Source organism: Thamnophis sirtalis, unplaced genomic scaffold (assembly GCF_051295495.1).
Source record: "Thamnophis sirtalis isolate CommonGarterSnake01/CBP01778 unplaced genomic scaffold, rThaSir2_p1.2 scaffold_6, whole genome shotgun sequence".
NCBI lineage: Eukaryota > Metazoa > Chordata > Lepidosauria > Squamata > Natricidae > Thamnophis > Thamnophis sirtalis.
In genome coordinates this window covers 122,038,228-122,060,100 of record NW_028261386.1, presented here as the reverse complement: position 1 = coordinate 122,060,100, position 21,873 = coordinate 122,038,228, and the positions used below count along the sequence as shown (strand labels likewise).

At 38.7% G+C, this 21,873-nt stretch overlaps 1 protein-coding gene across 1 annotated transcript in view; it reads left to right on the top strand.

The window, feature by feature from the left end:
* LOC106554887 (CD109 antigen) overlaps positions 1-21,873 on the top strand; it is a 76,735-nt gene that overhangs the window by 33,020 nt on the left and 21,842 nt on the right. The window contains exons 15-25 of the mRNA XM_087718866.1: positions 1,292-1,444; positions 2,695-2,769; positions 3,663-3,723; positions 6,595-6,736; positions 9,506-9,620; positions 12,799-12,912; positions 14,356-14,574; positions 15,490-15,628; positions 16,762-16,938; positions 19,422-19,503; positions 20,105-20,333. Coding sequence (XP_087574992.1) covers positions 1,292-1,444; positions 2,695-2,769; positions 3,663-3,723; positions 6,595-6,736; positions 9,506-9,620; positions 12,799-12,912; positions 14,356-14,574; positions 15,490-15,628; positions 16,762-16,938; positions 19,422-19,503; positions 20,105-20,333 — 1,506 coding nt within the window. The remainder of the gene's footprint in view (positions 1-1,291; positions 1,445-2,694; positions 2,770-3,662; positions 3,724-6,594; positions 6,737-9,505; positions 9,621-12,798; positions 12,913-14,355; positions 14,575-15,489; positions 15,629-16,761; positions 16,939-19,421; positions 19,504-20,104; positions 20,334-21,873) is intronic.

The window sequence follows — 21,873 nt, the reverse complement described above, 5'->3', positions numbered from 1 at the left end:
TTGCTCAGTGAAACAATACAAGATGCAATGAATCTTAAATACATGTAATGCTAACAAACCAACTTCAATATGTATTTTAAGAAAGTGACTTACTTTTACTTGCTATAAATTAAAATAGAAACCGAGACTTCTGAACTGGTTCTGTCAGGAGAGAAAAAGAAATACACAAGACCCCGAGGCTACATTGATCTTATTCTTGTAATCTAAGATGTTGTTTAAGCACAGCCAAAGTGCAGTGCAAGATGCTTGATACTCTAGGGCAGTGTTTCTCAACCTTGGCGACTTTAAGTCCTGTGGACTTCAACTCCCAGAATCCCCCAGCCAGCTGGCTAGGGGATTCTGGGAGTTGAAGTCCATAGGACTTAAAGTCGCCAAGGTTGAGAAACACTGCCCTAGAGTATCAAGTGGCCAGTTGACTGCTGGAACAAATTTCTTTGTCTTGTCCTCTATCTGTTCTCCCCTTTTCTTTTCCTAGTTTTAACGTGACCTCCAGTCCCTTACATTCCTTGTCTGCTCTCTTGTTATTGTTCTCTTTCTTCAGGTGTCCTATTTTATGTTCAAAGTAGTCGATTTTTAAAAATCCTCTCTACTCTTCAACAATCCAGATGATCATTCTGAGCTACTCTTTGTCCCCCATGAGAAAATATTCAGAAGCTGTGTGTGTGTGAGTGAAAAGATTTTAGGGAGAATGATACACATAGACATAATATAATGCTTTCTCTAACACACGGGCCTCAAATCTTTTTAATTTATACTTCTATTTATCAGAAAAAAAGTATTATCTTCCACTCAGAAGTAGAACCACTGAGTTCCAGAGATCTTTCTCAGAAAGTGTGTATAGTGTTGTTATCCCCTTTCTGCATCTGGTGTGGCTCTTTTACAATTTTGCAACTTTTGCAACTTTAATAAGATTTGTATGCCTCCCATTCCCTAGGGACTCTGGGCGGCTCACAACAAAAGTAAAACATAAAAATATTAAAAATGCAGTTATTTAAAATAAGACATCATCCATTCAATCAAGTGGGGCTGGATTTTAATCAATAGCCCCAGGACTGCCGGAACAGCCAGGTCTTGGTTGCTTTACAGAAGGCCAGGAGAGTGGTGAGGGTCCGGATCTCTGCGGGTAGCTTGTTCCATAAGGCCGACGCAGCTACAGAGAAGGCCCTCATTCGGGGAGCCGCCAACCGGCATTGTCCGGTTGACGGCACCCGGAGGAGGCCCAATTTTGGGACTTGTTCAATTGCATCATAGGTAAATCTATTTCAAATATATAATATTTGATCTTCCCCAGATTAACATGCATTGGAGTAAAAGTAAAGCTGGACCTGCTGAAGACATCACCCTCAAAATCAAAGTGACAGAACCCCAAACCTCTGTTGGACTTTTACTTATTGACAAAAGTACAAATTTGTTGCGAAAAAGACGTGATATCACAGAGGATGCTGTAAGTTACTTTTTCTTTTTTCTTTTGCAAGAGTGCATTGGTTTAGAACAGAAGTGTTAAATTCCAGGGTGCTTAGATGTGGCTCGCGGGGGCTGTCCTGGAAACAGCAAAGGTCTGGCCTGTAGTGTAGCCCTCCCAAGCTCTGTTTTTGCTGGCAGAGGGTTGTAGGATGCCATCGTGGGTGAAAATGGAACTCATGAGATCCACGGGCGGTACTCCCAAGCTCTTTTTCTCTGGCAGAAAGTTGCAGGAGGCCATCACAGCCAAAACAGAGTTCGAGAGACCGTTATTGCTGGCAGAGTACTCGGACCATCACAGGTGCCCCCGACATGAGTGATGTCGAGCTGGCCATGCCCCCCCCCCCCTTGCCATGCCCCCTCCTCCCAAGGTCAAACACAACCCTGGAATGGCCCTCAATAAAATCTATTTTGACACCCTTGGTTTAGAAGTGCTTTATTGTGACTTGTTTCCTTAAAATGTTGAAACAAATTGAAACTATAAAACAGTTAATATGCATTAATGTTAATCAGTTTAGTAGTAAACTTCATTCTCTGGTAATCTGAGTAACATTATATTTTACATCAAAACATGTTTGCATTTATTGACTTAATTCTCTGATAAGCATGCAGTTAAGAAGGAATTTATTAGGATATGTAATTCTCATTTTTGTTAAAGTAGAACATTCGTAGCAAAAGAAATAATAGAAACTAAAAACAAATGTAATGAGTTCGTAATGCATTTACAAATGAACAGTGAACTCTTAATGAATGATGAAAAAGAAATAAAATGTCTTTAGATATTTTCAAGACGTTGCATGCTGATGGTAAAACTGATGGCCAATTATAGCTCAATCTTTGGTGTCATTCTTCACTGCCCTGGTTCAAAATTTTAATTAGTAAATTACTTCCTTATGCAGCAAGGAAGCTACCCAAGCAACTAACAACTCCATTACTAGGCTTCCATCAAACAACTCTTTTCAGAGAAAGGTCATAATGAATTAATTGTGTCCTGAAGATTTCTTTCATATGCTTTCCACATTGACATATTAAAATGTCATACAGTAATTATTCACCATGCCCTATTTTATTTTATTCAGTTCCTGAGATTGAAAAACGTGTGTGGCCCACTAACATAGATACTAATACATTGTGTTATCACTGGTGAAATTGTCCTTGAAAGATGTAAATATTTTTTTCAAAGAAGTTGGTTAACTGTTTTACATTTGGTTTATTTCTACTTTTTAAAAATAGATACACCGTCAGCTACGTTGGTATGAGAAAGAACGATATAACCTGAAAAGCGGAAGTGCTTTAGGCAACTTTCAGGTACAGTTGCATATTATATAGCTGTTAATTTTCATGTTCCCCGGTGTGTTTGGTTCTTGAAGGAATATGAAAGTCTCCATCTTTCTCTATTTCACACACATACATGCACACATAAAGAGCTTCCCCATAAAGTAGTATCATAGAAACATAGAAAAGAGACCTTGGAGCAGTGGTAGTCAACCTGGTCCGGCGTTCCAGCTTTCATGGTGGGCAGTAGGGGTTTGCTGTAACTCTGCTTTATAAATTTTTATAAAGTAAAGTTACTTCCCTACTTTATAAATCACCATTACTGTGGAACTGGTGGGCAGTTAGAAAATTTTAATACTACCAAAAATGCGAAAGTGGGCGGTAGGTATAAAAAGGTTGACTACCCCTGCCTTGGAGGGTCTTTTAGTCTACCCTATCCCCCCCCCCCAAGCCAGGAGACCTTATTCTATCCGAGACGGATGGCAGTCCAATCTTTTCTTGAAAACCACCAGTGATGGAGCATCCCCAATTCCGGGAGGGAAGCTATTCCATTGATTAATTGCTTCCACTATCCAGAACTTTCTCCTTAGTTCTAGGTAAGGTCTCGCTTTAATGACCTTTCACCCATTGCTTCTTGTCCTGCCCTCAGGTGCTTTTGAGAATAAGTCAATCCCCTTCTCTCCGTGATTGCCCCTCAAGTACTGGAAGACAGCTATCACGTCATTTCCAATTCTGTGTATAAATGTACAGGTTTTTTTTTCCCCCTGTGTGCTCTAAAATAACATTTTGAAAAATAATTAAAATGTATATATTTATTTATTGAATTTATGTGCTGCCCATCTCATGGTCTGAAGCGACTCTGGGCAGCATATACAGATGTGTTGCATGCCATTAAACTGAAAAAACCTTTTGTGTACTGCATTCAGAATAACCATCTCTGGATATGGACTGATGCCAACCTTTCACACCATAAGAACTATGAAGATTGTAAGTAAAGACATGTCAAGAAATGAATCCAGCATTTCTTGGGTAGATACCTACTTGACTTTCCAACCTCCACTTCTTTACCTGCCTCAGAAAAAAAGGCCTTTCTTTTATTCTGTTTGATTACTCCCCTGTCATATACTTTTTGATCTCAAAGGAGATCAAAAATTATCTTTCCCTAATACCAATTACCCTTTAGTCCATACAGTAGTGAAGATGACAGAATCAAAGGCAGATTGAATATTCAGCTAAGGATAACTTTATTTGAAATAAAATTTGGTGTAGTAGGTAAACCAGTTTGATTTAGTGGTTGAAGCATCAGACTAGAAACCTGAGGTAGTTCTGCCTCAGACATGAAAGTCCACTGGGTGGATTTGGGCTAGTCACTCTCTACCCAACCCACCTCATGGGGCTGTTGTGGGAAACATAGGAAGAGGAAGGAGTATTCTGTATGTTCACACTTTCAGTTCCTTATAAAATAACAAAGGTGGGATAAAACAATTCTAACAAATAAAAAATATAGTCACAAAACTAGATTAAATCCATATGTTCTTATTTACACATTATGTTGAAAGAGAGGAAAAGAAAGAGTAGGATGGATTCCTTATCTACTGTGCAAATCTCTTGTCCCTTCTAACCATCAGTGGAGGGTTTTTAGCACATTAAGGTCTCCAACCGTTTTTTCCTAAACTTTCCTGTTTGTAGCCATACAAACCCGATGAATATTGGATTCATGTAAGTTCCTTCTAAAGGAGCTTTATTTCCTCACAGAAAAAAAAACTGTGCAGTCATAGTAGTCCTTTTATGTTACTCAAGGTTTCCCTCTATTATTTCTTCGAGATCTTCCTTCAGCTCACTGCAGATCTTTTTTTTTTGCTGATCTCTGCAAATCTGATCTTAGGGCTATGATTTCAGTTCCCTCAAAGTGCCTTCCGTCTCTCAATTTCGTCTGGTTTTCTTCTGATGGTCTACTACCCCCCCCCCCCCCCTTGTGTTTGCTGCTTCTTATGTTCTGTTGCCTTCCAAAGCAAATCTCAACAGTGGATAAGTACATTAGTTCTTTGGTTCTTTGTAGATTTTTAATGTAAAAAGTATAGGAAAGAATCAAACAATGTTTGGGATGGGAAGAAGATGAGATTAAGCTTTCCAAAATACATGAGATCGCCATTTTTTTAGGCATTCTACAGTTTGACAGGCCCTTTTAAGAATGGGGACTTTGGCCTGGTTATGTTTTATTTATTTATATTTATATTTATATTTATATATATATATATATTCGATTCCCAAACTTGGGTATGGCTAGCTGATGAGAGCTAAATAGCTTGAAATAGATCTATACTAGTCTCCCTTTATTTATTTATCAGCATAAATATAACTAACATACATACATACATACATACATACATACATACATACATACATACATACATATATATATATATATATATATATATATACACACACACACACACACACACACACAAATAAATAAATAAATAAATAAATAAATAAATATAAATTTGGCAAAAGTTATAAAAATATGAGAAACTCCTCAGCTTGGGTGCAAGTTTCAGAAAATAAGAGTTTGTACAGAAGATTTTTCCTGGGAAAAGATTAATGCTAGTCCGTCATTGTTCTAGATGAACAATGAATCTGTTGAATTGAACTGTGAATCACACAGGGAGATGCACATCTTTTCCAAATGCTGTAAATAGACAAAGCAGGCAGGCAGACAAAAAACTTTTAATCTCATCTGTTGAGATTAAAATTGAGCCGAGGTGGCGCAGCGGTTAGAGTGCAGTACTACAGGTTACTTCTGCTGCCTGCTGGCTGCCTTAAATTTGGCAGTTCAAATCTCACCAAGCTCAAGGTTGTCTCAGCCTTCCATTCTTCCCAGGTCGGTAAAATGAGGACCCAGATTGTTGGGGGCAATATGCTGACTCTGTAAACTGCTTAGAGAGGGTTGTAAAGAACCGTGAAGCGGTATATAAGTCTAAGTGCTATTGCTATCCTACATTTGATTTGTCAAATAGCTTTTCATTTAGCTATTTACTGGTTCTTACCCTGCTTATTTTCTTAAGAGACTAGTAGTCATCAGTTTATATTTTCTAGTACATATTCTGACGCGTTAATGTAGGGGTGTCAAACTCAATTTCTTTGAGGGTCACATCATGGTTGTGTTTGACCTCAGGAGCCGGGGTAGGCGTGAACAGCTTGACGTTTGTCATGTTGGTGACCTGGAGTGGACTCTGCTAGCGAAAATGGCCCCCAAGCTCCGTTTTCAGCTGTGATGGCCTCCTGCCACCCTCTGCCAGCGAAAATGGAGCTGCATGCGATGTCGTTGAGCTCTGTTTTCCCTGGCAGAGGGCGGCAAGACGCCGTCACAGCCAAAAATGAACCTGGGAGGGCCATGTGCGGCCCTCCCGAGCTCCATTTTCAGTGGAAGAGGCACCAGAGGCCAGTCCTTTGCTGGCTCTAGGGTAGCCCCGCGGGCTGGATCCAGTTCCCAGGTGTTGAGTTTCGTACCCCTGAGCTAATGAAGTAGACACAGTATAGTGAAAGCTCTTTGCATAAAACGTGACAAAGGAAATTTTGGTTCAATTAATTTTTAAAAGTTTGCTCTCCAACTCTTTGTATTGTTTTAATTATTAAATACTTTTCAGAACAACATGAGACATGTTGCTGGGTAGGTGTGGGAACAGAAAACGGGGAAAATTGAGAAAACCCAAGCCCCCTTTAATCAGTGGTATCTCATTATACATCTGGGGAAGTTGGGATGGAACAAGCCATTCTTGTGACAGAAATTAAACTATCTGACCGAATTTATGCTGTTCTTTTGCATCCAAAACCCTCACTCTATTCTTTTCTTGTTAGCACTGTTGTGGAAGTATGATGCTTCTTCTGACATGGATAAGCTACCTGTAGCCTATGAACGTAACCCAGCATTGTATGACGGTGATCTCCATGTGAGGAAGAATTTTCCAGAGACTTGGCTTTGGCAAGAAATAATGACAAGGTATAAACTTGTGTGAAGATGGATTTCTTCATTTTCCCTTACAGATAATCATAAATGTTTTTTGGGACTTCCAGGGAAGAAATTGTGAATTCAGGACAGTTCTGCTAAAAGTGGATTGAAGGCCTGGCAAATAGAAAAATTCTTAATTTGGTAACTTTATAGTTTCTGAAGAGCAAAAAGTGATTATGTTGCCTTCTGTTCCCTCCTCACTTACAGAGTGACCTTAGGGCCCATTTGTCTGGTTTTTATCTGACACCCACTTCTATCCTTTGCCACCTTAAGTGGACCTGTTTGTTTTGGTTTGAGTGCTTTAGTTGGTTGCAAGCAGAGGTGGGTTCCTACCAGTTCGCACCTATTCGGTAGAACCGGTTCGTCAAATCTCCCGAACCGGTTAGAAGAGGTTCCACCAGTGGACCCGGAAAGCAGGCCACACCTACAGAAGAGGTTCCAAAAAATTTTGAAACCCACCACTGGACGAGATAGATAGATGGATGGATGGATGGATGGATGGATGATAGATAGATAGATAGATAGATAGATAGATAGATAGATAGATGATAGATAGATAGATAAATAGATGATAGATAGATAGATAGATAGATAGATAGAGACAGACAGACAGACAGACAGACAGACACAGAGAGAGAATCACATAGAGAGACACGAAGGGAGAGAGGGAAGGAGAGAGAGGCAAAGACACACACACACACACACACACACACACACAGAGACAGACTCACACAGAGAGAGGAAGAAAGAAAGAAAGAAAAAAGAAAGAAAAAGTGAGAGAGAGATGAAAGAAAAAAAGAAAAAAGGGACAGAGAGACAAAAGGAAGGAAAGAGAGAGAGAGAGAGAGAACACATGGCCGGCAATCCACTCCCACCAGGTAACATGGCCGGCAAGCCACTCCCACATAGGAGGCCACACCCACAGAGTAGGTTCAAAAAAATTTTGAAACCCACCACTGGTTGCAAGCTAACCTCATCAGCTTATTGGTTATTTTGCAGATGAAGGAATGGCTTTTCATTTGAGTTCTGACTTTGTTTCAATATTTGCATTAAATGAACAGAATTAAATACATTTTATTAAAGAGTTTAAAAATACAGGTAGTTGAATCTTGATTTTATCATTCAGCAACTGTTTGAAATTATGATGGCACTGATTGAAGGGTGATTACAACTGGTCCTCAGTTCTAGCTGTCCCGGCACACCCCATGGTCACATGATCACGATGTGAGCACTTGACAACCAGGTTGCACTTAGGATTGGTCGCAGTGACCCACAATCATGTGACTGCCATTTGTGACTCTTCCTGGGGGCTTTTCCAGAAAGTCAATACGAAAGCTAGAAGGGAAGGTCACAAGCTATTGAGGCAAGTCTCTTTTCCACAAATGCAACCTCTCCCAGGACCACCATCCTGCAGTCTCCTTATGAGAAGCAATCATTTGGAACCCAGATGGACAATCTCCTTCTTTAATTATCTGAATAGGTTCTGTGGGATCAGCTTGTTGCCAGTTTGTTGGTCTTAGCCATGTCTCCATTCCTCTGGAGTTTTAGCTTGCCATTACCTCATCCCAAGGAAAATGAAACCTTACATATCCAAGCAAGTTGAAATCCCTAAGGAAAATGAAATCTTACTTATCCAAGTTTTATTTATTTATAGTTGATATCGGAGGTTATTCCCCCCCCCCCCCCCGAAAAATGGACTGTTCTATTGAAAAGCAGCTAATCAAATGGCTGTTTTCCCCCAATCACCTAGCTCCCTGAACTGGAGTTAAACTAAGCTGAAACCAATGGCTATTTTGTTTCATATTTCTCCAAATGCGTGACCCAACAAATGCGCGCACGTGAAAAGCGTGCCGACGAAACTGCTGCGACAAAAACTGCGATGTCATACACGCGCCCACAACAACACGCCGACAAAACTGCGCCCACAAAAGCGCGATTTCAGTTAAGGTAAGGGTTCAGGGTTAGGGTCAGGATTATTCGGTTGTTATTACTTGTTCGTTGAAGGCGCACTTTTGTTGGCGCGCTGTTGTCAGCGCGCTTCTGCGCTCATTGTCAGCGCAATTTCGAACTCGCAGTTTTTGTTGCCACAGTTTTGTTGGTGCGATTTTGTCGAGCGCGCTTTTGTCGGCGAACCCTCCAAATGTATATATATTTCTTTGGACCAGTGTATTGTAGGAGGCAGTTTGGTGTAATGGTTAAGGCACCAGGCTAGAAACCAGGAGACCAAGAATTCTAGTCCCACCTAAGGCAAGAAACCAGCTAGCTGATTTTGGGCAAGTCAAACCAGTCAGTCTCCCTCAGCCCTACGTAGAAGGTAATGATGAACCTCTTCTGAAAAACCTTGCTGAGAAAACTCCAGGGAGTTTTCCAGATAGTTGCAAGGAATCAAAACTATCTTGAAAGCCATCATACAGAGTGTATTGTGGCAAACTATAAAGTGTGTAAGAAAAAATGTCTGAATATGTAACAGATGCCTACTGGAACTTATACCCAAAAGGAGATTCTTAGATTACAATATGTTTAGAATCAAGTGTTTCTATGTCTTGTAATGTTTTCAACTCTCCAATATATATATATATATGTGACAGTTACCTTCATACTGGGAGACATGAATGGATTTTTGGATCTACCGTGAGCGTAGTGCAAATTCCTTACTATTCCTGTAAAAAAGTAACTTAATTAAACAAAACAAGATTCCTATACCAGGAAAGTCAATCTAGATTTGCTGTTCCTTTTATTCTGTTTTTTCCTCATCTTTAGATCTACTGAAGCAACAATAAATGTTACTGTTCCTGATACCATTACATCCTGGGTAGCCAGCGCATTTATAATATCTGAAAATCTTGGATTGGGTGTGATGAAAATGCCCATTGAGGTAATAAATCATTGAGCTGATTCGGCTCATTTGTTGTGAAAATAAGAATTAACAAACACGTATTTAAGTTCATATTTAGCATAGCATAGCTTCTGTTCAGTAGTTCTTTGAAGTCTCTTAGTCATTCATTTGTTTTTTTATATAAATATTTCTAAACAACTTATCATCAACATTTTATATCAGGATAGTTTATTTTAATGCCATAAAAATCAAACCCAAATGAAACTGAAAATACAATATTTGTTGTCTATGAACATAGCAGCCTTAAAATAAGATGATTTTCAGATGTTACATTTTAGCATAAGATATGTAGAAGCTGGGACCTTTTTAGCATCTTTCCAATAATTGAAAGATTAATTTGCATGTGCCAATGACACATGGAGGACAGAATCATGATAGAGAAAATTCACATAAGTGAAACTCAATCATATTGAAATAGTGAGAGCTCCAGTCATATATTAATGGTATCAGGTAGTTGGGCACAACAACTTTTCTGCTTTTTATAGATTATAAACTTTGAGCAAAGAGTGAAAAGATGCTAGCTAATTTAATGTAACATTGATTTCAGTGCATTGGTGGTTCTATTTTGGTGGATTTTTTAACCCATTTCCATAGGAAATCTGTCCCAGCATGCTATAGCTCAGCAAACTCTTGTCAATCTCTACTGAAATTGTAGAGGTGGTCAAACCAGCGGAGGGGAGCACAGCAAATTGTTGAGAAGAGCTTTTGATATGTTGTGTCTAGAAGTCTAGAAAAGTCTAGAAGTCTAGAAAAGCAAAACTAGTAAAACAACTAGAACATTGCAAGAGATGAACAGACTGTAGAGGGCAGTCCAATATAAGAAAAAAGGGTTGGTGAGTAAACAACCAAAGCATTTTCACAGTAAAGTTAACATTTTGTTGCCTTAAAAATAGGGAAGACTTCCTGTTCTCTATAAGATCTGCAATAGTCTATATTCTTGGCTCCTCCTTCAGGGTTTCTCAGATGACATGGAAATAGTATCGGCTTGGTGCTATGAGGCTCACACCTGGATTCTTTTAGGATAAGAACTTTAGTTTAAAAATATGGAATTAATATAATAAACAACACTCAGTGTGAAGTCTTAGATTTTACTAAAGCAAAAAGTTTGTTGAGATCCAGATTTTGAATTTGCACCTACACTCACACATGTAATAAAAAAATATATTTAGAGGCATCCTGTCATTCAATGTTTTGGATTCAGATCTTAAAGTTTATTTTAGGATTAGATGCAAAATACTGTTAATATTTATTTAACTTATATTGGTAGATTTGTTTCAATGAGGCACTTTCAGGCTTTATTTTCAAAGGATAAGCTTGGCTGCACATGCTTACAGTTGAACACCTTTTATACATTCAAAACACTCCGGTTTTCTCGGTGACTGATTTCATCACTGTACATTCTTGGCTTGCTTAGTTCCTATTCAGAGATTTCCATATGGTTACATCATGTTACATATTAATGTGCCTGAAAAATATTTGTATAGAAACTGAGGGTTTCACAGGCTTTAATGTGTAGAGCGTTCAGTTTTAACTTGGGTAAATTATTAACAGAAATTACTTTTGTGTGGTTTAATTTTGCTTTGCTATAATCTAATCCATCCCATTTATTTTCCTGCTAATTTCCTTGCAGATCTTTCTCTCTCAAAATCTGAGAGAGTTTGGTAGCAACTTTTAATCAGATGCACAGACTGCCATACCTGATAGAGGATTAAAATATGTAAAGATAGGGCAGGAGAAGGAAAGTGTTATGCAGATGGAGACTACACTGTGAATATAGTGTGAGTCATAGATTTTACTCAAGAGTTACATATACAGATGGGCTTCCCTCTTTGAAAGTCATCTCCCTCTAATGTTTAATGTTTAATAAATTTATATGCCGCCCAATCGCAAAGGACTCCGGGCGGCTTACATAAAAACAATTTAAAAAATACTAAAAATTTAAAAATAGAAAGACAGGGAAGTTAAAAGACACAACATGCACTCAACCTTAATGGCGCTGGACCTCATTCAAGAGGTCAACAGCCCCAGGCCTGCCGGAATAGCCAGGTCTTAATAGACTTACGGAAGGCCGAGAGAGTGGGGAGGGTCCGGATCTCTGGGGGTTCCATAGGGCAGGGGCAGCTACAGAGAAGGTCCTCCCCCGGGGAGCTGCCAGACTCCATCACTCTCTGCTAACCCCTTGACTATCTGCTTTATGAATACATAGCGAGTCCAAATGTTAATTGGAACTTTGGAAATATGTGGGGAATCATTCTTTAATTTCAGTTCATGACCGAGATCTCATAGATCACATTATTGTTTCATATTTTGGCATGAGGAAAAAAATGTGCGATATATTCATCTTGAAGAGGTGGGTTGTAAGCACCATGACCTCACTTAGAGTACAAGTAGTGCTGAAGAGCTGCTGAACTTTAAGGAATGTAGCACTTATCTTTGCTTTTTGAGAGGGAAAGTCAGTGCCATCAGAATTGAGATGAGGTAAGGGAGCTTGTGTATGTTGTACTTTGACTTCTTATGCCTCAAACAGATATAGAAAGCACCACTTTTCATAAAATCAGTTGAGAAACATGGGAAATATTTTTGTAACATGGAGCACCAACTAATTCTAATCATTGCCAGCTGTTTCTGCTTTAAGAGCCGAGGTGGCGCAGTGGTTAGGGTGCAGTATTGCAGGCCACTTCAGCTGACTGTTATCTGCAGTTCAGTGGTTCTAATCTCACCGGCTCAGGGTTGACTCAGCCTTCCATTCTTCCGAGGTGGGTGAAATGAGGACCCAGACTGTGGGGGCGATATGCTGACTCTGTAAACCACTTAGAGAGGGCTGAAAGCCCTATGAAGCGGTATATAAGCCTAACTGCTATTGCTACTTGATTCTTCCTATTTTTGATGTCTGAAAATTGAGAATTTGAAGCAAGTTTATCTATCTCTTAACTAATTTATTGGGCATGCATATGTCAAAGCATGCCAAATATATTTAATCTCTTCGTCTTTTTAAGTACAATGTAAAGCTTGGAAATATTTTATAATCCTTTTCTCAGAATTTTCCATTTTCTCAGGGAAAACTCTTCAAAAATAGGGTAGTGTTCTCTTCTCTTAATTCTTAATTAATAAATAGTACCTCACAATAGTTTAATAATGTATAACTTTTGTTTTTCAGTTAGAAGTCTTCCAGCCATTTCTTGTTTCTTTACACCTTCCTCCTAGTGTCATAAGAGGAGAACAATTTATGTTGAAAGTAAATATCTTCAATTACTTGAAAGAAAGCACTGAGGTAAACATATTGAAACTTTGTTTATGTACATGCATACATACATATATTGCTTTTTATTGCATTTTCTTTGCTATTACCACTCCTGGTTAATTTCAGTCTGATTGATTTTTTTATACTTACTAAGTATAAAGGAAGTATTATTAAATATTGTTATCCCCCTAGTTTAAAAGAAAATACGAACATAGTTATGCTTATGCATATATTAGGAGTTTTGCATCAATCCGAGGATTTAGTTTGGAGGCAGATATGGAAAACAGCTTGGTTTTTACTCATAGGCCATGCAGTTCAAGTACTCCTTCTCATCAGATCCTTGACTTGAGAAGTTGGGAATAGAGATCCAATTGGGTGGGTTGATTAAAAAAAAAAGGTCAGTTTTGCTTCTCCTCTTCTGAAAGAGCTCAGTAACGCACTTCGAAATCCTTCTAAGATAAGCAGAACTGAAGATGAGCATAGGGATGTGAACAAAGGAAGTTTCCCTTCCCCAATATATTGCCGCTTGAGAGTTAAACCAGATAAACCTCTCCTTTGTTATTATTAGTCATTCTGATCCCCACGCTACTATTCATTCTGTCATTTTACCGTAAGTTCTATCTTAACTGAATTACAACTGAAGCTTTAGTGAGTCTCAAATTGTTTTGGCCACTTCATGCTGCAATGTTGTGGCCAAGGTCTCATGATTCTGCGCGTATCCTTTATATCTATCAGTCAGTGGTGGGTTTCAAAAACTGTTCGAACCTACTCTGTGGGTGTGGCCTCCTTTGTGGGAGTGGCTTGCCACCCATGTGACCAGATGGGAGTGGCTTGCCCCCCATGTGACTGGATATGAAGATGCCGACGACACTTGTCAGAACCACCTTAAATTACCTCACACACAGCACTGGCAGGCATAAGAATATGATGTAAACTTGTTTTTTAAAAGGCATATTTGGTTTGCATTAAAACAACTTCAACACACGCAACACACCACAAACGCAGTAGTCATCCTTACCTTTCACAGAGGTACTGAGTTTTATAAATATGAGCATGATAGTGTAGAATAATCCTATCCAAGGACCAGTGGTGGGTTTCAAAAAATTTTGGAACCTCTTCTGTAGGTGTGGCCTGTTTTCCGGGTCCACTGGTGGAACCTCTTCTAACCGGTTTGGTAGATTTGACGAACCGATTCTACCAAATAGGTGCGAGCTGGTAGGAACCCACCTCTGCTATCAGTGTTTTGGTAGGAGCATTTTTATGTTCTGCCAAGTTTAGGAACTTCCAGTTGTAATTCTGTTTATATTTTTTGGTTTGCGGAGGGAGTTTTCCTCTGATACCTTGTTTTCTTTCTCTCTTTTCAAAATATGGTTTCACTCTTCTATTCATTCCCCCAGCTCCAATGCTGTAGTTATAGTGTTAACTATTAGTGCTAGTAGAATAAAACGTTAACTAACCACTTCTGTTTTGTAGGTGAGAGTTACCCTTGATACGAGTGATAGCTTTGAGATTTTTAATCTCTCTAATGATATAAATGCCATTGGAAACCAACATACTGTTTGGATACCAAGTGAAGATGGGAAGACTGTCTTCTTTCCGATTATGCCAAAGCAGATTGGAGAAATCCCCATCAGAGTGACCGCAAGATCACCCATTGCTTCAGATGCTATTCTCCAGAGACTATTAGTGAAGGTAATTTAAAGGAGCCATATTTCAAGAATCTTTTTCTGAGATAGCTGAGAAGCTTTTACCCAAGTCCCATTTTGATCATTTTTAAAAGCATCTATGGATCATTCACAAAGACATAAGACAATCTCATAAAAAATACTGAAGAAAATGAGGTTGGAGTTGTCTTGAAGCTGAGGGGGTGGTTTGAAGTGAGGTCTAATAAACCAGCTTCACAGTTTTTAGATAAATTTCCTATAGACTTTATTAAGTAAGGCAGGATTTCTGGTTTGCCAAATGAGGTTATGGCGGACACATTGAAATCTATTTTCCAGTTCCTGATACAGACCGTGAGTGACTGGACAAAGCCACACTTATATATAAGATTCAGTTGTGATGAAATCTTTCAGGCTTCTGAAACAGGAGCACATGAAGAAGATGTTTACTTTTGCAATATTTTTCACTTGCTCTGTAAGATGAAAAATCTTGAATGTGATTCTTAGCACTCCTTCAGAAATTGTTGAATTGTACCTTTTAATAGACATAATTAAAAGGGATGAAAGAATTGAGACTATTAAATTACTTTAATTTGTGTGTTGGCTCGCTGTGTTCGGAATATATTTCCCCTTCCCCACAGTCACTCAAAAATGCTGTGAACTGTATGAAATTTTGTGCTGATTACCAGGCTTCAGAAACGGCCTGGAGCAATTCATAGAAGAATGGGAATCAATGGCTAATATGGTCCTTGACAAACAATCATTTGTTTAGTGACCATTTGAAGTTACAGTGGCACCCAAAAAAGTGACTTACAAGCTGTCCTAGGGTCTACAACTCTTGTAGCATCCCAATGGAGACGTGATCAAAATTCAGATGCTTGGAACTGGTGCGTATTTACACAAACAATTATTGTTTACATGTGTAATACTTGTTTATTTTTAATAGGCTGAAGGATTAGAACAAACTTATTCAGAGACAGTTCTTTTGGACTTATCCAAAAGAACTAACCTTACGGAAATTTTGAATTTCAATTTCCCCTCTGATGTAGTTCCTGGCAGTGAAAGAGTGCAAGTTAAAGTTACTGGTAAGCATATCTGTATTTCTTCAGAATACAGTTTTAGACATATCAAATTGCTGGCTGAATCATCATGTTAGTTATTTAATTATATATTTAGTTATTAGGGTTATGAGCCGAGGTGGCGCAGTGGTTAAATGCAGCACTGCAGGCTACTTCAGCTGACTGCAGTTCTGCGGTTCGGCTGTTCAAATCTTACCGGCTCAGGGTTGACTCAGCCTTCCATCTTTCCGAGGTGGGTAAAATGAGGACCCGGATTGTTGTTGGGGGCAATATGCTGACTCTGTAAACCACTTAGAGAGGGCTGAAAGCCCTGTGAAGCGGTGTATAAGTCTAACTGCTATTGCTATTGCTTGTCTGTGTGTATTATGGATGGAAAAGTGATAATTCTTGAGGTACTTTTATACATATCAATTTATGTGACTGGCTTATTGCATTATCTTTTTTTTTACTAACACTAACGTGCTCTGTTTCCCTGAAAGTTAGTCCTCCCTGAAAATATTGCAACACAGCAGCAGCCATGAGGTGACCATGCTCGCTGCTTCCTTCACCTCAAAAATAATAAGACCTCCCTGAAAATAAGGCCAAGTGCTTATTTCGGGAGTCAAAATAAAATAAGAACCTGTCTTATTTTCGGGGAAACATGGTAATTGTCTTGCTTAAATTAACATGCCATTCTTTATCTGCTGCATATGCTGAATATCTTTTTTATTGATATTGATTTTGTTTGCAGATTTGAAAAAAAAAAGAATTATGATGCTGATGTCATCTAATCTTGGTCTAATCTTCCATGGTTGAATGTCAGTACCATAATGGAGGATTTCTATATTATCCTAGCCTTACCGAATTGACATGTAAATTTCGCAATTCACACAATTCTCAGTAACAACCACATGTTACTGAAAATTGAAGTCTAGACATTAAGAGTCTAGTTCATTTGGGCATGCCTATAATTAGAACATGTTTTCATGGTAATACTTACATTGATCTTGACCCTAAAAACAAACTAGCTGGTTGAGAGAATTGGTTAAAAAGTTTGTTATAGATTATTTTAATTTCTCCCCACTTTGGTCTTCGTTTACATGTTTACTTGCTGTTAGTGTTGCCCCTTCCATCACTGACTTGCAAATTTTATCTTTCAGGTCATACACTTAGTTTCTCTATTAGTGGTTTGGAGTCACTGGTCAAGATGCCTTATGGTTGTGGGGAACAAAACATGATTAACTTTGCACCTAATATTTATATTCTGGATTATTTGAGTAAAACAGGCAACCTCCAAACCCAATTCAAATCACAAATTGTGTTTTATATGAGAAAAGGTAGGGATATGTTTGGATAACAAATATTGCAATTCAATGTGAATTCCTTTGAAAGCATTTGTTGACCAGCTGTTCATTCTTGAAGGAGGTTTTGTTTGAGAGAAGCTGTAACACTACTGTAGCATGCATATTAGAGACTTTAAAAAACCTACCTTAGGAATCTGGTTCCATATAGTTGTTTCATTTTTGTATTGTTATGAAGTTAACAGTCCATATGATTTGCAGATGTCCCTGGACTACATAATTGCCTTTTGAATACAACTGGCCCAGAACGATCTCCCCTTGGAGATTCGGACCCTCACCACCCTTCAGGCTTTCCGTAAAGCCGTTAAGACCTGGCTGTTCCAACAGGCTTGGGGCTGTTGAGTTCCATCCCCTACTCGAATTGGTGTGCTTGTTGAGACCTTTTAAATTGTTTTGTATTGTTGTTTGTTTCTGTTGCCTTCCCTTTTGTATTGTCCCCCCCCCACTTCCCTTGGTTTTGTTAGCCGCCCTGAGTCCCTCGGGAATAGGGCGGCATAGAAGTTGAATAAAACCTAAACCTAAAACATTTTAAATTGAAGTTTAAATTAGTTTAAATTTGGTAATATCATACCAGGAGTAACTATATTTAGACTGACGCCCCAGATCAGCCTCCCACAAAGATAGAACAAAGGCTGCCAACCATAGAAACAGTTTTGTTTGCTTTGTTGAACTCCATGGGTTACATTTCGCCTGACATTTGAACTTTTGCTACTCCAAAGTTGCACAGTTACTTTAAAAAATGAGGAACATCTGTTTTTTAAAAACCTCTTTGAAGTTTGAAAGCAGTCTGTCACTCCCTGTAGATTGATTTATTTTGCCATGGTTTTGTTAAAATTCTCCAAACATTAGTTTTATTAAAGTTATTTAAAATGAGTCATAGTATGCCAAATTGAAATTCAGTAATTATTGTTTTGCTTAAACATTGCCTGATTTGGGGTTTAATATTTTTTGAGAACATTCAAATAATAATTCATGTTCTTTGAATTCTTTTCTAGACAAAACAGAAATTGTCTTTAATTTTAAAAACAAGTATTCATCTTTGCATTGTTGGCTGATAATAGTAATAGTAATGGTTATTTTGTTATTATTGGTACAGTACAGTGGTGGGATTCATTTTTTTTTACTATAGGTTCTGTGGGCATGGCTTGGTGGGAGTGGCAGGGGAAGGATATGTAAAATACCCATTCCCTCCCCACTCCAGTGGAAGGTTACCACATAATCCTCATTTCCTCTCGATCAGCTGGGACTCGGGAGGCAGCGAATAGATGGAGGCAGGGCCAGTCAGAAGTGGTATTTACCAGTTTTCTGAACTATTCCAAATTTCCGCTACTGGTTCTCCAGAACTGGTCAGAACCTGCTGAATACCACCTCTGGTAGAGTAGTAGTATTTAATTTCTTTCTATTTCTCATTTTAAGGCTGATACTTAATTGTGAATTATGTATATAAAATACAATAGTGGACAACCAATATAGCTTAAATTTTATATCATATACCCACATTCCTGAAAAGGTTTTGCTAAATAATAATTTAAGCGTTATTATCTAACTTGGTTCACCGACAAATGTGTGCTTGACAAAAGCGTGCTGACGAAACCGTGGGGGAGAAAACCGTGAGTTCATAATTGCGCTGACGAATGAGCGCAGAAGCGGGCCTACATCAGCGCGCTGACAGAAACGCGCTCTAAACCTAACCCTAAACCTAACCCTAAACCTAACCCTGAACCTAACCCTGAACCTAACCCTGAACCTGACCCTAACCCTAACCCTTACCCTTACCTTAATCGTAATCGCGCTTCTGTTGACGCTTTTGTTGGCATGCCTTTGTGGGCATGCTGTCGATGTTGCGGTTTTATCGCCGCGGTTTTGTCGGCGTGCTGTTGTTGGGCGTGCATTTGTTGGGTCACGATCTAACTCTTCCTTCATATGTTCACCAGCTTTTTTACAAATTTGGCTTTATGTTTCCTCACGGGCCTATTCATTCTCCTATTACTTACGGCCTGTCGGCCATCTTTCAATATCTTACCTGTAGACTTTTCATTGTCTGAAATGGTGCCGTTGATATTCTCTGGCAAAATGACCACTTTGGGATAGTATTGCTTCACATTACTTTCAGGTTTTATGAAGTTAATAGAGGAAATAGTAGGTCTTTACCTCCCAAAGCCTCTCTGTTCCCATTCTCACCCTTAATCCCTTAAATGCCCTTTCTGAGGATATTACATTCAGAAGGTTGGGAACTGAATTTTAGTCTCCAGCTCTCAGAAGTTGCCTGTCTCTGTATTATGTTGTTTATACTTCATAATGGGAACATATAAACAGTGTTTGAGTAAATTGAATCCGTGTGGATTTTAGCAGATTAGGCTATTAGCTTCAGTGCGGGATAAATCTTTCAGAACAGCATCTCCTGACAATGCAGGCTGCTTAGTTTTTTTCAATACGCTTCTCATATTTCATTGCTTCAGGTTATCAAAGAGAGCTTCTCTATAAAAGATTTGATGATTCTTTCAGTGCCTTTGGAAACAGTGATCCCTCTGGGAGTACATGGTGAGTATTTATAGTACCCAATATGTAGTTTTCATAATTTATTTTATTATAGGTAAAGGTTTCCCTTGCACATATGTGCTAGTCATTCCTGACTCTAGGGGGCGGTGCTCATCTCCGTTTCAAAGCTGAAGAGCCAGCACTGTCCAAAGACGTACTCCGTGGTCATGTGGCCGGCATGACTAAATGCCGAAGGCGCACAGAGCACTGTTACCTTCCCACCAAAGTGGTCCCTATTTTTCTATTTGCATTTTTACTTGCTTTCAAACTGCTAGGTTGACAGAAGCTGGGACAAGTAACGGGAGCTCACTTCATTATGCGGCGCTAGGGATTCGAACCGCCAACCTTTCTGATCGACAAGCTTGGCATCTTAGCCACTGAGGCACCGTGTCCCTTTTTAAAAAATTATAACTTATTACAAATTTACATAATAAAATAGGCTGTATAGGCCTTTGAGATCTATTTTCTCCAAATGAAAAGCCCTGTTGGCTGGGGAATTCTGGGCCCAGGTTAAGAAACACTGATCTAAATCAATCGTTTAATAAAAAGAATTAGTTTGGGCAAACATGTTTAACTGTATACTTTCATTATACTTTCATTCTAGGTTATCAGCTTTTGTATTAAGAAATTTCATTCAAGCAGAACGATACATTGATATTGATCCATATAGCCTGAAGAGAACAGCTGCTTGGATCCTCAGACATCAGAAATTGAGTGGAGAATTTGAGGAGCCTGGACGAGTTCTACATACCGAGCTTCAAGGAGGCACTAGCGATTCTGTTTCACGGACAGCTTATATCTTGACTGCTCTATTAGAATATCAGTTCAATGAGGTAGCAATGATAGTGATCTTAATGTATTTGAAATAAATTACCGTCAAGCTGTTTACATTATAGGCTAGTGCTTTAAATCAGGATAATGCCAAAGAATGCATTTGAAGTTGCAGTATTCTCAGTCAGGCAACCAATCCTTTTTTTCCACAATCTGATTTCTTGCAGATGTGTTGGATTACACATCTGATTAGTTTTATGGGAATACGGGTGTATAAGAACATCTGCTGAGTAGAGGAAGGGTAATCTATATTGATTTCCAAAAGCTCATGGATTTAGTCAGGAGTTATTTCCAGTTCTACTTCAAAAAGGCCAGGAATTGAATCTGGGACCTTTTATACTAGCATATTATGTCTTGCTCTTCTCAAATGAGGCTTTATCTTTGCAGAACAGTATTCTGCTTGATTAATGGTGAGATTAATTAACACTTGTGCAGAAATGGGGAGCTTTTTATTTGGGTGGGGGACTTTATCTTTTACAAAGTGGAATAGGGCAGGAAAGTTTTTTGCAACATGAATTGACTTTTGTTTCCTAAAGAGTCACATTCCTAGTAGGTAAATATCTTTTCAAAAGATTTAGTAGTGAAGGAGAACCTGGGCATTGATTGTTGTGCCTGCATGACATAATAGCTATAGATTCATATTTACATTTCCGAAATAATTTCTCTTTTCTTTTGTGTGGAATTAAACAACTTGGCTTGGTCCAAGATAAATATAGGTAGATGCCAGAAATAGCTAGAAGCCACAGTATTGCTATAGGCATTCTAATAAGAACAAGGTTAGTTCAAAATCCTCCAGCATCATCTCATTCTAAGTCAATAGTTACGTGCTTCATAATATTTATAGGAACTATTATTAAGGCAGTTTTTGTTCTTTAGTGCAAATCAATATCGATGGGATTAAATGCAAAGAAACATATAAAGTGCATATGGCTTGCAGTTATCACCACCACCATAAGTCATAGTGATGTTTTTGTTAGACCCAAAATTAAGGCAGGCAGCGAAAATTGGAATTTTGAAAACCACAATATATGATCTGTTCATAACCATAACTACGTTTCCTTGCTAGCTGTCTTCTGCCTTTTAAGGTTTCAGTGCAGGTAGTCCTTGCCTTGTGTCTGTAATTGAGCCCGCAATTTCGGTTGTAAATTGCGATGGTTATAAAACGAGTCATCACACAGTGCCTGATTTTATGATTTTTTTGCAGTAGTCATTAATTGAATACTGTAGCCGTTAAAGCAAACACATTTTTTGGGGGGAAACTGGAAGTAACGTGTTTGTGGGATGCTGCAATGGCTGAAAATGTCGGCCAGCTGCCTAGCACCCACTTGACTATGGGGAGGGGAGGGAGGGTACAGATGGACATTGGATTGTAAGTTCCTTTTTTGAGCTTGGTCACAACTTCAAACTTTCTATAGTCCACTCCTCCCAAGCATATTTAGAGGGCTACAGTTAGTACTGTTTTGCTCAATTCCAATTTGCTCCGATGTTTTGCAGCTCCTCCCACATTTTAGCATTATATATATATTTTTATCTTGAATATAA